Below are 17,443 nucleotides of genomic sequence, written 5' to 3'. Positions count from 1 at the left end.
TAACCTTTAGACATTTCTGTGCATAGAGGACGAGGGCAGTAAGGAGGGTGGGTCTCTCTCTCTCTAGTCATTTATCCCCTTCTGGTTACACAGTCTGATGGTTCCCCAGATCTGCTTTTCTGTTTTGTTCTTAAATGCCTTTGCTCAATATTAGCTCCTGTTGTCCTTGTCGAATCCCACTGGCGTGGTTTGCACATGGTAGGATTTCAGACAAGTGAGTCGCCGCTCAGGGCGTGACTGCGTACCAGTGGGTGTTCAGCAGGTGTCAGGAAGTGTTGGCCACTGTGGTTTGCACCTAGTTTCCTTGCAGGTTCTGGCTGAGAATCATCAACCCAGCTGCCCTTGCCCAAGCAGCCCCTGGGCACTTGGCGAAGGGCATGTGATGTTCTGAGCAGACACAACACATCCGCGCATCACTTCAGCCTGATACAGTCCACCTCTTCCGTGGCGGGCATGCCGCTGGTTTTGAGGTCAAGTTCAGCGCTGGACTTGCTCCCTTGGTGGGAGGGACGGCAGTGGAGCAGCAGCATCCTCTTGAAGTACTTGATGGTGTTGTTCTTGACCGCCACGAAGCAAATGGTGTTGATCATACTGTTGCTCATGGCGATGCACTCGACGACGTAGAAGGCGGTGAGGTAGTGTTTCTCCTTCACGAAGACCGTGGGGAAGAAGTCGCGCACCAGGGTGAAGCCGTAGAAGGGCGCCCAGCACAGCACGTAGGCCGTGAGGACACCCATGAGCACCAGCACCGTCCGCCGGCGGCAGCGCAGCCGCTTGCGGATCTGCTCCGTCTGGAAGCCCGGCACCGCCTTGAACCACAGCTCGCGGGAGATCCTCGCGTAGCACAGGGCCATGGTGAGTACCGGCCCCACGAACTCCAGGCCGAAGATGAAGAGGAAGTAGGATTTGTAGTAGAGTTGCTGGTCCACGGGCCAGATCTGGCCACAGAACATCTTCTCCTGGCTCCTGGCGATGAGCAGGACTGTCTCGGTGGTGAAGTAGGCCGAGGGGATAGCGATGAGGAGGGACACAGCCCAGACCGCCACGATCAAAAGGGAGGCTGTCTGGTAATTCATCCGCGGCTTCAGGGGGTGCACGATGGCAAGATACCTGGTTTGGGAGGGGGCAAAGCAACGGTTTTAGTGGAAGCATTGCTGGTTTTTAACCAACCCCAGACACACCAAAGCCGACACATGGGCTCAGTAAATCCTCATGCTTCTGTCTCCAGTCTCCCCAATCTTCATCTTACTTTAGCAACATTTGGCACTTGGTGTAGGGAGGTGATGTGGGAGAGAGAGCACAGGTTTTCAGGTCGAACAGGCTGAATAAATCTTGTTCTGGCCTGTTTCCCTGGTTAGCTCTGGGTTCTAGCATGAGTCAATTACCCAATCTCTCTGATACTGGAACATGAGATAAGACGACACCTGCAGGGCTTCCATGATCATTAAATGCAGTGATGCATGGAAGGTATGCTCTAGGTGCTCAATGGAAAAATAAACCATTAGGGTTACAAAGAGTCCGATTGTACTACTTTGGTTTTCAATCTCACCATTCTGCCCAAGAATGTAATACTTTTTGTTGTTGTTAGATCTTCTGTTTGATGATTCACTCCTTAAGCAGCCATAGTAGCCAGAGCCACGCTGATCTGAAGCCAGGAGCCCAGAGTCTCTTGCAGGTCTCCCACACGGGTGCAGGGTCCCCAAGGCCTTGGGCTGTCCTCAACGGCTATCCCAGGCCACAAGCAGGAAGTTGGATGGAAAGTGCAGCTGCCAGGATTAGAACAAGCACCCATATGGGATTCCTGGCACATGCAAGGTGAAGACTTCAGCCTCTAAGCTACCACGCCAGGCCCAGAATGTAATACTTTGAAACTCCTCATTTCAATTGTCTTGCAACTTAAAAAAAAAAAAAAAAGATTTGTCTGTTTTTATTTGAGTTCACTTCCCCAAATGGCCACAATGGCTGATGCTGGGCAGGTCTGAATCCAGGAGCCAGAGCCTCTCCTGGGTCTTGAACCATCTCCTGCTATTTTCCTAAGAATATTAGCAGGGAGCTGGATAGGAAGGGGAGCCGAATCAGTAAAAACAGCGGTTGGAACTTGAACCATCGCCCATATGGGGTCCAGCACTGCAACTTACCATACCATGGTGCCAGCCCCAATTATCTTATAATTTAAAGAGAAGGAAGGGTTATATGTCTCAGAGGGAGAGGTGGGTGCCATACTTAGGCAGTGTTTGAAGAAGTTATTGATCCCTCCCATTAGGTGTCAGTCTGCATTACATAAGCAGGACAATACGGGTGGGCTTGTGTTGGAGTCAAAGTTAAATGTCCTCCCAAGCTCTCCACCCCGGGCGTGTCTGGCAAGAGCCAGCTGTTCTGGCTGCAGTACACAGAACTGACACTGGGCGGCTCTGCTGGTGCTTCTGCACTGTAGGACAGACTAGTCTCACCAAGGACTATGGAAGTGTCACCACACTCAAACCTAAATGAGTCTGGGGTTCAGCATGAAGTGCGCCCCATGCCTACAGGTATCAGTCCCCATCCTCCAAATACCAAAGTCATTAGGGCAAAGCTGAGAGTTTGCCCGATCATCTTTGCTTTATGTTTCAATTTGAATTGAACCTGAGGAGGACAGAGGGCTCCTCCTTCTCAGGCGTTGTGTTGTGAGACTGGAAATTCAATGTGCGCCTCCAAGGCTGTGAGTGCCTGGGCTCCTGCCATTCTGCAGGTCCCTTCCCAGGGAGAAAACCCCTCTGCCCAGCTCATTCCACAGCCAACTGCACCCTTGAGGTCTCAACCTAACAGCTCATAAAATTAACTCAAACAAGCCAGTTGCCTGCTCCACGCGAACCAAGGTTGCCCCATCCTCCCGCCTCTGCAGAGCCTACTGGGCCCTCATGTTTGCACCCTTCCACAGCTGAAGAGTGACGGGGCTGAGACCCTGCCCTGTGTGTGGTCTTCTTGTATTGTTTAGGGTGAGACGATGCCCCATTCAACACGGAGGTGACTAGAAGCTGATGGGAACAGTACCCGTGTCCTCAACCTCTTTCCCAGCAAAGCTTTCCTGGACTGTATCAATGACGTGATGAGCAAGTCTTCCTTTAAGCGCCTGCTGATGCATCTTGTGATTGGTCTTTGTTTCATGAGTGCCAGTGCTTGGGAGGAAGACAAGCCTTCTGACATCAATGGCGACGCCTTGCACGGCTCTGCGTTTCCACATGCGGAGCCAGGGCACACGGCAGGACCGGGATGCCTGCTGCAGGGCCACTGGCTTGCAGCACATGCTGTTGCTGTCTCTTGTCCCTTCACCCTTGTTTCAATGCACAGCTGTCCACTTGCTCTGCCAACATCTGCATGGCTTTGCCTCAAGGCTTCCAGCGTCCCCTTGAACACGGTATTTCCAGAGCAGCTCTCACCAACATTTAGGAGAGCCCCCAGCCCCTCTCACCTGCAAGAACTCTCAGCTACCATTTACCTGGCTGCAGGTGGACAGCGTGTAATCGCTCGCCCTCTGTCGGGCGCTTCCCTGCCCACTAGGGATTCCTGGGCTGCCTACACATGAATCCTTGTCTCAGTATCTGTTTGGGAGGTGAAGCGAGCCAAGGCTCTGTGCTCGGCACTGTGGAGGCAGAAGATGGAAGGTCTGGTCACAGCACCCAAAGCACACGGGCTTCCCGAAAAGGCTCTCTGTAAGACTTTGCAAGCCGTGGGATGTTTGAGGAAAAGTCATCGAGGGGGATACTCTGATGCTGAGTGGGAGTCTCAGGGCATGTCACAAGCCCCAGGGAGGGAATGTACGTGTTAGGGGAGCCTGACAGATTCCAGCCACGATGCTCTGAAAGATGGTGGGAAAACTGTTGGGATGTGGTGCGGGCCTGAGCACCAGGGATGGGGTAAGGGTGGGACAGGGAGAGAAGCCACGGCTGATGGCTTTCTCCAGGGTGGGGAAGTGAGGATGGCAGAACTCCCCATGGAACTAAGAGGCCGACCAGGCAGAGTCAGTTTACGATGAAAACGGAATCTCTTTTGTTTGTGAGGCTGCACCAGAGCAATGGCTTCCTCAGAAACCCCAAAGCAACACTGTGGACGCTGAGGTCTCAGCAGGACGAGGCGATGAGTGATGGTGCTCACCCAGTGAGCATCACAGTCACCCGAGAAACTGGATACAAATGCAGATTTCTGGGCCCTATCCCCAAACAGCTCCCCTGCAGGGGGTCGGGGACATCATTTCCCCTGGGCAATCTGGTGCAGTGGGTTGATGGTCACATGTTTCAAAAACAGTTCAGGGCTTAGAGAACCTCAGGATTGCTATAAAGAGGAAGGAGCTTCTTGTATCACTGCTTATTCACAAAACAAACAAACAAATAAATAAACTGGCTGATTAAAAGAGACAACAAGCCTAAATAGCATGGAGAACACATTTGAAGAGGTGAAAAGAGACAAAAGGAAATAAAGGGAGATGTGAGGCAGGGTGCAATAGCTCAGCGGCTAAATCCTCACCTTGCACATACTGGGATCCCATATGGGCGCCGGTTCTAATCCCGGCAGCCCCACTTCCCATCCAGCTCCCTGCTTGTGGCCTGGGAAAGCAGTCAAGGACGGCCCAAAGGTGAGACCCAGAAGAAGTCCCTGGCTCCTGGCTTTGGATCAGTTCAGCTCTGGCCTTTGTAAGCCACTTGGGGAGTGAACCAGCAGAAAGATCTTTCTGTCTTTCCTTCTCTTTGTAAATCTAGCTTTCCAATAAAAATGAATAAATCTTAATTTTTTAAAAAAAAGAAATAATGATGATTAAGTACATTGTGAGTGAGAGTTTCACCGCAGCTCACGAGAGTGTAACACCAACAGCCCGTTCAGAGCCCCTAGGAGATACGCAGGATTCGTCATTAGCTGTTCCTGTAAATTTGGACCATTTAATGCAAGTGTATGCAAACGAGCACACCCATCTATGCAACCAAGCAAGCTATCTAATTTTAAAGATTTTTATGTATTCTTATTGAATATACAGATATACAGAGAGGAAGATCTTCCGTCCGATGATTCACTCCCCAAGTGGCTGCAACAGCCTGTGCTGTGCCAATCCAAAGCCGGGAACCAGGAACCTGGAGCTCTTCCAGGTCTCCCACACAGGTGCAGGGTCCCAAGACTTTGGGCCATCATCTACTGCTTTCCCAGGCCACAAGCAGGGAGCTGGATGGGAAATAGGGTGGCCGGAATTAGAACCGGCACCCATATGGGATCCTGGCTCATGCAGGGTAAGGACTTTAGGCTACTGTGTCGGGCCTAGGTTAACTCATTTGAAAACCAGTAGCTTAGCATAGTCATTGGGAAATAGAGTACACAGTATGGCTGGTGTTGTGGTGCAGCAGGTTAAGCTGTTGCCTACAACATCTGGGCATTCCATATGGGCATCAATTTGCGTCTTGGCTGCTCCTTTTCCAATCCAGCTCCCTGCCTACGCATCTGGGAAAGTGCAGATGGTCCAGGTGCAGGTGGCCCTGCCACCCATGTGGGAGACCTAGAAGAAGCTCCTGGTTCCCAGATTCGGCCCAGCCTCGTCATAGCTGTTGCAGCCATTTGGGGACTGAACGAACAGATGGAGGATGTTATGTCTCTCTATAACTCTGTCAAATAAATAAAGCGAATCTTAAAAGAGCATACAGTGTCTCAGTCCTTTTTGCTGATGCTAAAGAATGAGCAAGGCTGAGCTAATAGGGTGGAAATCAGGTCAGTCGGTTGCCCAGAGTGGGAAGAGTGAATGGTGAGGGCCTTAGGATGTCTCCTAGGTGATGGAAAGCTTATGTTTCCATCTGAGTAATGGGTACAGGAAACACTTGGTATATTTTAACTGATTGGAAGCCACGCTAGTTAGTGGTCCCTTTCTTCTTTTTTTTTTTTTTTTTTTAAAGATTTATTATTATTGGAAAGCCGGATATACAGAGGAGGAGAGACAGAGAGGAAGATCCTCCATCCGATGTTTCACTCCCCAAGTGAGCCGCAAAGGGCCGGTGCGCGCCAATCCGAAGCCGGGAACCAGGAACCTCTTCCGGGTCTCCCACGCGGGTGCAGGGTCCCAAAGCATTGGGCCATCCTCAACTGCTTTCCCAGGCCACAAGCAGGGAGCTGGATGGGAAGTGGAGCTGCCGGGATTAGAACCGGCGCCCATATGGGATCCCGGGGCGTTCAAGGCGAGGACTTTAGCCGCTAGGCCACGCCGCCGGGCCCGCCCCTTTCTTTTTAAGTAGTATCTGTCTAAACTTTCTACCTTTGCCTTTGTGTTTGATGTCACCTGCTATCATGTGACCCATTGGTATCTGAAGCAGGTGTGGTATTTGGGGGCAGGGTCCAGAGTTGGGGGGCCTCAGGAGCATCACTCGTGCTCCTACTTAGAGGAAGAGAACACGACTGGAGAAATAAAGTTCCCTCTGACCTCCTGGCCCATCAATGAGCATTCGGCACCAGCCCGCCAGAGCTGCAGTGAGGAAAGTGGCAGCCTGGCCCAGCCTGCCCCGCCCCCCGTCTCTGATCCTCACCCCCACCACCATGCCCTCACCTGTCAATGGCGATGGCCAGCAGGGCGTTGGTGGAGACGTAGAGGGAGACAGTGCGCAGGTAGTTGACGGAGGCACACAGCACGTGACCATGCTGCCAGGAGAGCTGGCGCACCACGTAGTAGTCCATCTCGAAGGGGCAGCAGACGATGGCCACCAGAAAGTCGGAGATGGCCAGGTTAGCAATGAGCAGATTGGTGAGGTTGCGCAGTTTCTTGTAGCGGGCGAGGGCAGCGATGAAGAGAAAGTTGCCGATACCGCAGACCAGCATGATGCCTGCCAGGGCCACGCCGATGACGATCTTGGCTGCGAAGAAGGTTCGGGTCTTGGTCATGTCCTCCTCCTCTTCCAGAGGGAGGTCGTAATCACTGTAGCTGAAGTTGAAGGGAGGGGAGGAAGCATGGTCTTGGGGAGGATTAAAATTGGGTGCAAAGCTGGTGTTTCCATTGTGGGTTGCCATGGTGATGTCTGTAGGTGGTGGGTATGAGTGAGTTGAAGGCTGGAGTGCACTAAGCTAGGGGTTCTGGACCTTGGTCTCACAGCATCGACAAGCCTAGGACCATGTTCCCAACCCTGAGGAGAGCTGACATTCCATCGTGGGTCCTGGAAGGAGACACAAGCAGTGGGTTACGTGCAGAACACCTGGACGCACCCCTGCAGAGTTCCCCAGCACTCTGTCGACTCATAGAGTTACCCAGAGAGCTGGGGCGAGGAGACTTAAGCTCTCCACTGTCCGCTTAGCTGCTGGGAAGACCAAGGCGCAGGGTGGACTGGACGCTTCCAGAGACACCAAGGAGAGGGCTGAGCTGTCCTTTCCCCACCTAGAGCCTCAGGGATCTTCTGGAAGTTTCCCAAGACTGCTTCTGGCACCCAGTCCCGGCTTCTCCAGCAGTCACATTCTCGGACCATCTGTTGGCCAAGGGCAATGAAACAAGAGGCCAGGGTTCCCGGGGGTCCTTTCCTTAAGGCTGGGCATTGTTCCCTTTTGTCCTGGCCAAACCACGGACTTGGGAATACAAAACCCATTTTCACATGGAGTGGCTGATTCATGCCGAACCACTGATTTATGCTCTCAGGATCCCGACCTTCCTGTAAAGCAAATTCCTGTGGCCCTGGCACATAGCAGAGGCCTCTGGAAAACTGAATGTGTGCCCCAGGCCCTGAGCAGGGTGCTGCAGGGGGAGGGTGTGGGAGTGGGAAGGGCTTCTCTGCTGAACCTTGTTCTCTGGGAACCTGCTACAGAGGTCTTCCAACTCCAGCATCCACTATTTGATCAATTTCCTGCTCCACTCACCCTCCCCCCAGTCAGCCCTGCCCTGGAGACACCATCACTGCTCCCCAAGGTCTTTGACCGCCAGAAGTGGGGGTGACCAAGGTTTGACTTAACTGGAAACAGCCCCCAAGTTTGCGGAAGGGATTCCCAGGAGGGTCTGAGGGTGGTATTGTCCTTCCCTGCCAAGTCCCCAGGTTCCTACTGCCTCAGGATGCCCACAGCAGAGGAAACTAGAAAAACAAAACAAAACAAAAAAACACCAAAGCCAAAAACAAATGAACAAACAACCAACCCTTAAGTTCCGCGCCCCTAGAGCACAGGACACCCTGGGGTGCAGCTGGAGGAAAGAAGCTGAACCCCACACCTGCTGAATGGGGCCCCGTGACCAATCCTTAGCCATCCCTTTGCCCCCAGGACACACGGAAATCACCCAAGGGCTGGAGCTGCAAGGTGCAGGCGGCAAGACGCAGACAAAAAGGGACAGGAGTCACAGAGGTACAGCGACACCCATGACACCCACGCTGCGATGTGTCCTCCAGTTGCAAGCGGGAGGCGAAAATCTCTGAGAGGCGATGTTCCAGACACAGTGGCATTTGTGCCCAAGGTGTCCTCCCGTCGGGTCGCCCGCGAGACCTCAATCCCCAGAGACCCCACTCAGTTGGAGCTGAAAAGCCGGAGAGCAGTTCCCGCAGGCTTCGGAGCCCCGGCAGCGCTTCAGCCCTAAGCCCCAACGAAAAGGTGCTGCCCGTGAGGAGCATGTCCTGACCCCATTTCTGTTGTTGTGTCCTCCCGGCCACTACCGAGCCGCTCCAGCGGTCCCTCCGTCCTTGGCAAACTCCCCATGCGGGCGCGCGGGATCGGGAGACGCTGCCAGGCCAAGGGCAAGACCCAAGTCAGAACCGCCTGCTGCAGAAGCACAGCCAGCAGAGCTTTCACGCTGCAAGACAACGTGGGGTGCGGGGAGATCGCACCGGGATCGTAACAATTCTCTTTGGCTCACCTTTCGGGCAGGGGCAGGGGCAGGGACTCCTGTTCCTCCGTGCAGTCTGGGGCTCCCTCCGCGCGTGCTCGCCCGCACCCCCAGTCCCAGCCTACAGCCCCCCTGCCCGCTTTGCCTTCCAGGGAGCACAGGCTCATTCCCAGAGTGCTGGAACGCAAAGCAAAAGCGGGCATCAGAGCCCCTTGCCTGGGGATGCCCAGGCTGCGCCCGCCTGAGCGCTCACCTGTCTCCACCGCTCGCCGTGATGTGCGTGGCTACCTCGCAGCTCGAGCGCGGATCGCGCGAGCCAGGACGTTCCGTTCCCGCCAAGGGATGTGGCCCTGAACTTGCAGTTGGGTTTGTGCGTGTCGGGGGTCGGGGAACGCGTGTGCCTCTTCCTTTTCTTTCTTGCCTGGCGCGCCTCCCCGCCGCGTGGCGGTCTTCGTTTCCCGCAGGAGTTGGCGCTCCGCCCCGCCGCTCTGCCCACCGTCTCGCACCCGCCCTTGCGCCCCGCCCCACGCTCGACGCCGCCGGGGGAGGGAGTGTCCGCTGTCCGCCGCCCGCCTGTGCGCTGGGGTCGGGGAAAGTCAGGGTGCAGTACCACGCCGTGGTCGTGGGGCAGCCATAGTTACCGCGGCTCTGGCGTGGGTCCCCAGGCTGCAGGGCTGACCCCTACCGGGTGCTTCTACGCATTTGCACAGAGGTGTGCCCGGGACCACAGCAGCCCGGAATCTGTGGCATGATTCCAAAGATTGGGCACCTTCGCCTGAGCGCGGCCATGGTGCCCTGTCCAGGTCATCCTTGCAGGGCGAGCATCCGCATCTGCTGCAAGGTCACTCCTTGTGTAGGAACTGGGGCTCAGTGTGGGCCTGTGGGAGGAAAATCCCTGGGAGGAAGCTGGGTTTGGGAGCAGTGTGCCCTGTTCAAAGATCCCGCTCTGAGGTCCTCATCCAAGTTTTTGCTGTCCACCTTGGCGATCCCTCCGCTGTTAAAGACAGTCCCCCACCCCCACCAGGTTTCCACTGCAGCTCTCCACTTTGCTAACGGCAGATTCCAGTTTCAGGCACCTTCTCTGGCCTCCCTGTTCCTTGGGGTTAATCTCAGGAGCTGCCAAGGCCAAGGGCTGACAGCTGGGAAGCCTTGACTGGACAGAGCTGGGACTGCCAGCTGGGACAGGAGACTGAAGGCCTAAAGGGTTCCTTGTGTTAAACCCTGGTCATTATTGCCAGGTTAGCAGGCAGACTCCATGCTATCCAGTTTTCCCATTTTTTGAGAGGGTCTGGGGTGTGAGTGCTTTATAGATACTCTGTTTAGTGCAAATCAAACAAAAAACCTGTTAGCCAAAGAGGACACATCCCAGACTGAAGACATCCATTTGGGCTGGCAATTTGAAATTCCTGGAGAGATGATAGTGCCAAGCCTTAGGGTTGGGGGACTCCCTGGTTCTCCTGCTTTTTCACACCTGCTATGGTTTGGGTGTGATTTGAGTTTCACCAAAAGGAGTTTCCCCAAAAGGTCCTTGTTCTGCAGATTTGGTCCCCCAAAAGGGGGCTATTGGGAGGTGGTAGGACCTTGTAAAAGGTGGAATCTGGTGGGGAATCCTTGGGTTCCTGGGGTATGTGTGCCCTGCTCGTGGGCAGAGTGGAATCCTCTAATTAGAGGAAACCTCCAGCCAAAAATGCTGTGTGCGCCCCTGGGGGACATGCCCCAAACTAGCGAATGTGAGTTTCTGCCGGTTTTCTGACAAAAGGATGCAGACACAGGACCCCCCACTTTGCTCCTGTGTCTTGGGTTCCAGCACCACCTGCGCGACTCCCCCAGTTGCTGCTGTGATCCTGTGAGCAGCCCGAGTGGTTGGTGAATTTCTCTTTGGGGCTGAATTTACCCCGAGCTGAGTTCTGTTGCTTGCTATCCAAGAAAGCCAACAGATGCAGGTGCTTTCATGGGGGACAGGTTAATTTCTAAAGCTCACAGGGCCGGGACTTGGGCTCCTTCGGTGCCCATGGATTTGGGAGAACTGTGGTTTCTCTTGTGTAAGAGCAAGGCGGGTGTGATCAGGAGTTAGGTATGGAACATGCTCTTCTGGCTGCAGGGAGTGTGCCTGCCTCTGCTGGAGTGTTGGGGTGGAAGGAAGAGCTGGACAGAGCAGAATACAGAGCAGGTTGGCCATAGCCCCATGTCTGGAGCTGAGGGTGTTCCAGCTGAGGCAGCTGGGAACCCGACCATCCCTAGTGTTGGTTCTCAGGCTCGAGGGTGTGCCAAGCCCCTCCTCCAATTGCTTCACCTGGGAAGGTTTTTATTCCTCACAGCAGTAAGATTTTCCTGGCCGCTTTAAGTAGTCCTTCTTTATTAATATTCCCACAAAATGCCAACACGAAAACCAAAGATGCTCAGATGGCACCGTCAGCTCTGAGAAGTGGTCTGCTCCCATGTGGCCCAGCAGAGTGGCCTCGCACTGTCTTGCTTGGATTACCGGCCATCAATCAAGATGGTGTATTTTTCTTTCCTTTTTGTTCCAATGCAAATTCATTTTTCTCCGCTGTTTCGTTCCATTGTGACAGCTTTTGAAACACCACCAACTGAAAGTGTCTCAAGACACACATACAAGCCAGGAAGAAGTCAAAATGAGCCCCAAGTTGAACATGCCTGTCTTAAACACCAGCTCCGTGTTAACACATGTAACTGGCCAACATGAGGATTTGGATAGTGCGGCTGAGTTGGGTGGCAGGTGGGGAAGGAGAGCGATGGCAGGTCACCCAAAGGCCGCGCTTGCTCAGAACGGGACATGGGTCTTGAGAGACTGTAGACATAAGCAGAAAGTCGCTTGCATCAATGCATGTGCCTGCTTTGAAGCCCAAGGCCACGCACCTTCAGGTTCAGAAGCACTCTTTTAGGGATGAGCTCTGGGAATTGCGGGAAAGTCAGACAGCCCCCCGTGTCCGTGTTGTCCAATTGGCGGCATGAGTTCGGTCTTTTTAGTAGTTTGGGCTTGAGCTGGACATAAAGAAGGCTGCACTCTGAAACCTCACCACTCGGGTCACAAAGCCCCTCAGTGGAAGAGAGAGAACTTGTCCCGACACGAGCATGTGAGAGTGTGGGACATCAGTATTGTGGGGGAGGGGCAGGGCCAGTCGAGTTGTACAACTTCTGTGAGCATCTTCTTGTGAAACCTGCCATGTCCCTGCTGGCCAATGTCATGTTAGCAGATAAGGGGCTCTCCAGGAGGAATGATGAGGGTTAGAGTGTGGGCAAGACCAGCAGAGGCTGCGGGGACCCCATGTCACACAGGCTAAGGAGGCCCTGCAGGGATGTGCAAAGCCGTTTTTGTGCACTGAGAGCCCATGGCGTTGTAGTGAGAGAGAAGGAGGAAAAGATAGACAAGAACTGCCCAGCTGTGATACGGAAGAACCACGTTCTACAACCAGGAAAGGGGGCGGGCGGGCTTTCCGGTCATTTAAGAGCAAATGGTGCACTCGGCATCCCCGAGGATGGAATTGTGGAATTCCTGAGACAGCACCCGCTGGGAGCTCTCTGAGGCCCATGGAGGGACTGGGGTTTCCGGGTGAGGGACATGGAGCAGTCTTTGGTGCTGTCTTCCTTGAGGCAGTGAAGTGTCCCTGCGTGGGAACACCTGCTGACTGCTGCTTCCCTTTGCAGCAGCGCTTTCCTAGGGGGGCTTTGGGCGAATGGACTGGTAGCAAAGCACAAAGAACTCAGCGGTGGAGTTGATCATCCTGGCATCTGCCGCCAACATCTTCATCGGCCTGCGGGTCACTGGGAGAGGTCATCCCCACTCGGGATTTTTCGCTTGGCTTTTTAAGTTCTTTGTAATGAGAATGCACTCCCAGATAGCCAGGTTCTCCAACATGGCCACTGCAACGAGAGCTGGTGACTATCCAGATGTTTAGGATGTACGAACAAGAGCCTTGGCCTGAGGCCACGTGTCAGCCTAGGTGGGGGGACTGTGGAAGAAACTTGGATGTTGCTTTTAAATTGAGGCATGGGCCACATGTATTACATATAAAGTAAAACTCAATGAAACATATTTAATACCACTTACTTAGTAAATATCACCATTTGACTTCATTCTATGCTTTTGGAACATTTCATTCAGGAAGTGAATTAAGCCCACTAGATAATATGGCACAATTAAAAATTATTATTATTATTTTAGATTTATGTTTATTTCAAAGTCAGATATACAGAGAGGAGGAGAGACAGAGAGGAAGATCTTCCATCCATTGATTCACTCCCTAAGTGAGCACAATGGCTGGAGCTGAGCCTATCTGAAGCCAGGAGCCAGGAGCTTCTTCTGGGTCTCCCATGTGGGTGCAGGGTCCCAAGGCTTTGGGCCATCCTCAACTGCTTTCCCAGGCTACAAGCAGGAAGATGGATGGGGAGTGGGGCTGCTGGGGCTAGAACCGGCACCAATAGGATCCTGGCATATTCAAGGCAAGGACTTTAGCCGCTAGGGTACGGCACCAGGTCCAAAAACTTGTTTTTGATGATTTTAATGGTGTTGAGCAAAATGTATTCCCACGTGGACCCCTGATTAGGGTGGGAAGACACAAGGAATAGGGGAAAATGGCTGAGACCATCGTTTCCAATGTTGTTTTTCTTCTCTCTGTATCTGTGGGAAGGGGGTAGAGAAGAGGAGACGCCTCCACCCCCAACATCCCAATTGCATCAGTTCCTGGGGATGGGGACCAGCCACCCAATGTCATTCCAGGGTCCCTGATGTGGAGTATGTTCTGAGGGTTCTGCTCAAGTGTTTTTTTTACTTCTGAGATGCTGTTGGTTTTGTTGCTTCAATGATGAGGAAGTCCTTCCAAGGTCCATTGGCTGACACAGTCCTCATAGAGTCTCTGTTTACTCAGATACTTGTCGAAGTTGGGATAGAAGAGTTGTCCAATTTGTTCTGCCCTCCATCCTCTACTACGGTACAGACTTCCTCTGCAATGCCCAATGGACGGCCATATCCCCCATGTGCATCTGGATGTGCCGTTCACTGCACAGGCATCAACAACTGGGGAGGCGCAGTTCTAACATATGCATTACACAGTCAGACCACAGATCCTGTGATTCTCCCCATGGATGGAGCTTTGAGTCCAGTAGTTCAGTTGGGCAGCAGGGGGTAAGGTCCCCAAAGGAATCTCACCAGTGGTGACCCCAGACCTGACTCCTGCGTGTGCTAGTCAGTAGGGGTCTGTCTCAGGCTATTACCCACACCAGACTACACACACACTGGTGGTTGCAATTGCTGGGTCAGTTCTGTCTCCAGCCCCACCTCATATACAAACCAGTGGATCTTGTGGCCCAGTCTAGCCCTGCCCACCACACACTCAACCCTTACCTATACCAGCAGGCACTGCAGTTAGTTGATGTGACCTTCAATAACCCCCACCAGGCCCGCCCCCAGCCATGGTTTCTGCATGTGACAGTGTGTGTAGCAGACTGGTCCAGTGTGCCCTGCATCCCATTCAGCCTTCGTACACATCAGTGGGTGTGTACAACTGACCCCACTATCCGGTCCACACTTATGCTGGTAGACGCTACCTCCTGTCCAGCCAAGTCCACTCCCAGCCCTCATTCTCATTCTTACCAGTGGGAGCTGCAGCACTTCACAGGGATGGCCACAGTTTCTCCACTATGCCCGATCCTCTCCCAGGATCTTGCACTTTCCATGTGGTCCTATGCTCTAGCCTGACAGCATTTGCCTGCATTCCCAGCACTTGCCAGCTGATACTGTGGCAAAGCCCAACCAGTCTGTACTTACTCTGGTTCATGCATGCATATGGTCACTTAGCCCAGTGTGGCTCTCCTCTAACCCAGTTCATGGGCAGGCCAATGGGTATTGTAGCCCTGCCCGGCCTGGTCTGCCCCTAGTCCCAGTTCTCACGCTCACGAGCAGGTGCAGTGATAGCCAGACAACTTGTTAGGAACCACCTGGTCAGGGGCTGGGCGTTCTGACGCAGTGGGTTGAATGTTGCTTGCAATGTCAACATCTCCCTATTATCGTGCTGGTTCGAGTCCCAATTGCTTCACTTCTGATCCAGCTCCTTACTAATGTACCTGGGAAGGCAAAGGAAGATGGCCTGAGTCGTTGGGTCCTGCTATCCCTTTGAGAGATCAGGATGAAGTTCTTGGCTCCTGGCCTTTCCCTGGCCATGACAGACACTTGGAGGAGAGAGCCAGTTGATGGCAGATTGCTCTTTCTGTGGAATTTTGCCTTTCAAAATAAAGAAATAGGGCCTGGCCCGGTAGCTGAAGTCCTCGCCTTGCATGTGCTGGGATCCCCTGCGGGCACTGATTCTAATCATGGGGACCCTTCTTCCTATCCAGCTCCCTGCTTGTGGCCTGGGAAAGCAGTTGAAGATGGCCCAAAGCCTTAGGACTCTGCACCTGCGTGGGAGACCCAGAAGAGTCTCCTTGCTCCTGGTTTCGGATCTGCTCAGCTCCAGCACTGTGGCTGCTTTGGGAGTGAATCATTGGACGAAGGATCTTCCACTCTGTCTCTCCTCCTGTCTGTATATCTGACTTTCCAATAAAAGTAGTTTAAAAATAAATAAATGTGATTGATTTATTTATTTTAGTAAAGAACCACCTGATTAAGGCATTTGGTACAACAGTTAAGATGCTGTTTGGGACATCTGTATCCCATACCAGAGGGCCTGGGTTTAAATCCCGGCTCCACTTCCAATCCAGTTTTTTGCAGATGTGCACTCTGGGAAGCAGCAAGTGATGGCTCAAGTATGTGGTCCCTGCCACCTGCATGGAAGACCCAGATGGAGTTCCTGGCTCCTGGCTCCTGGCTTTGGCTTGGCCAGCACTGGCTGTTGTGGGCATTTAAAGGAGTGAGCCAGAGGCTGGGAGATTCCTGTCTGTCTGCCTTTCAGTTAAGCTAAAACCACCTGGTTAAGTGGCCAGGCAGGGTAAATGCTCCTGAGGGAAAGCTGAAGGCATTGGTGAAACCAATGGTGACCAGGCTGAACCTGGGGAGGAGTGTTAGCAGAGCTGTGCAGGACTCAGGCAAGTCACTGCCAAGGCACCTGGGAAGCAGCTTCTCCCAAGGTCTCTGCCTCGCTGTGCACCTTTTCTTGGAGTCCCAGTGACACACTAGGACCAGCTGAACCAAGGAAAGGAACCTGGGGAGACAGCCAGGTCTGACTCACAGGGCCTGCTCAGGACTTATGGGAGCCAGGATCACAGCTGTAGGGGCCCTCGGGGCTGTGCCTCTGCCAGACTTCCCAGGCCCCTCTTGCTGGGTGTCAGCTCCACTCTTGTCCATCCCGGCCCCAATCCAGCTGGAGATCCCAGGAACCTTACATGCCTAGCACAGAGAGAATTTCACTCATCCTGCTTGGATCATCCACCCAGTGGCCACTGGCCAGCAGGTACATTTATGCTATTCAGAAGATGCTACCCTGGGCGAGAGCACAAAAGCCAGGCTTCCTTTTGTGCCCTCCCACTCCACTTTGTGTGCAGTGCCCAACCCAGACAACAGTGCCTGGTATCCCCCTTGCCCATCCCTGATCCAATCAGCTGTGTCTGGGTTAGGGGCAAATAGAATCACCCCTCAGGCACATGGGGAGGGAAAAGATAACACTGCCTCCCTCCATCTTTAGGAACTCTGGAATTTTCTATATACCTTTCTCAGGCAGACTGTCCTGGAACATTCCATTAAGGAGCTGCAGCCCTTTTGTGTTTAAGTTTGGAGAACTTGACAGAATAGAAATGGATTGGTTTGTCATTAGGTGTAGCTAAAAAACACGGAGAGAAAGCTTAAGGTTCAACTTGTAGCATCAGACTTGGCGAGTGACAGCAAAGGTGATGCTTGAGTTGCCACTGAAACATAGTCTGTTAAAGGAAGCCCTGAAGGTCTGGGGGACTTTTCATTTTGGAAATAGCCTGCTGCTGCCAAGCTGTGTCTGTGAGGAAGGAGCCGGGGCGGGTGTGAGGCTGGAGTTGGCGGGCTCCCGCAGGCCGCACTGTACCAGGAAGTCCCCCTTGGAGAAAGCCGTCAGCATTTTCCTCTTTGAACTCTGCTCGAACCTGCGCCCTATAAACTGGATGGCGGTTTTCTGAAATCTGTTTGTAATTGTCAACCTCATTCCCATGGGAGGTATAAAAACCCCATCTGCGGCCCTGGAAAGCTGTAGGTCTCTCTGCTGTTCTCTCACTGCCCCCTCCTCCCTTCCTGGGCTCAGGCGAGACGCCAGGCTGTGTGCCAGGCTGTGTCCGCGAGTCGGGCTCTTGTTGATGGCTCGCCCCTTTGCCTGGGCTTCTCTTCTTTGCTCTTCTGGAGACATGGACTTTCCAAATTTCTTTTGTTTGCAGATGTTGCTGACTGCTTGCTTCAGGTGCTCATGAAGGCTGGGCTCCTTTCCAGATGTCAGTCCACTGGCTTTTTTAGGATGGCGGGGCACTTCATGCTCTCCTAGTTGGAGGTCAACATATTCTTTGAGACATTGGGGGCTATTCCTAGCTTTTTGGTCTCAGATTTAAAAATATGTATATTTTATTTATTTGAAAGGCGGAATTACTCAGAGAGCAAGGGAGCGAGAGAGTGAGAGATCTTCCATCTGTTGTTTCACTCCCCAAATGGCTGCAATAGCTGGAGTTGGATCAGTCCAGGAGCCAGAA

The 17,443-nt window shown here is 53.2% G+C and overlaps 1 protein-coding gene across 1 annotated transcript; it reads right to left on the bottom strand.

The window, feature by feature from the left end:
- Window positions 1-341: 341 nt before the first annotated feature.
- Window positions 342-7,143, bottom strand: PROKR2 (prokineticin receptor 2). Its single transcript, XM_004593343.2, has 2 exons — window positions 6,551-7,143; window positions 342-1,110 (listed from the first exon to the last, which is right to left on the bottom strand). The coding sequence occupies exons 1-2, from the start codon at window positions 7,006-7,008 to the stop codon at window positions 414-416; spliced, it is 1,155 nt and encodes a 384-aa protein (XP_004593400.1). The 5' UTR covers window positions 7,009-7,143; the 3' UTR covers window positions 342-413.
- Window positions 7,144-17,443: the final 10,300 nt, after the last annotated feature.

The sequence above is a fragment of the Ochotona princeps genome, chromosome 22, assembly GCF_030435755.1.
Source record: "Ochotona princeps isolate mOchPri1 chromosome 22, mOchPri1.hap1, whole genome shotgun sequence".
NCBI classification, from domain to species: Eukaryota; Metazoa; Chordata; class Mammalia; order Lagomorpha; family Ochotonidae; genus Ochotona; species Ochotona princeps.
The sequence above is the reverse complement of the archived record's forward strand: the minus strand, read 5'-3'. Positions and strand labels throughout refer to the sequence as shown.

Bases quoted from the DNA above. Each gene is read 5' to 3' on its own strand.
- PROKR2 (XM_004593343.2), bottom strand. From the start codon at position 7,008: ATGGCAACCCACAATGGAAACACCAGCTTTGCACCCAATTTTAATCCT. The intron at 1,111-6,550 runs GTGAGGGCATGG...CTCCCAAACCAG, and splicing joins CTGGCCATCGCCATTGACAG to GTATCTTGCCATCGTGCACC.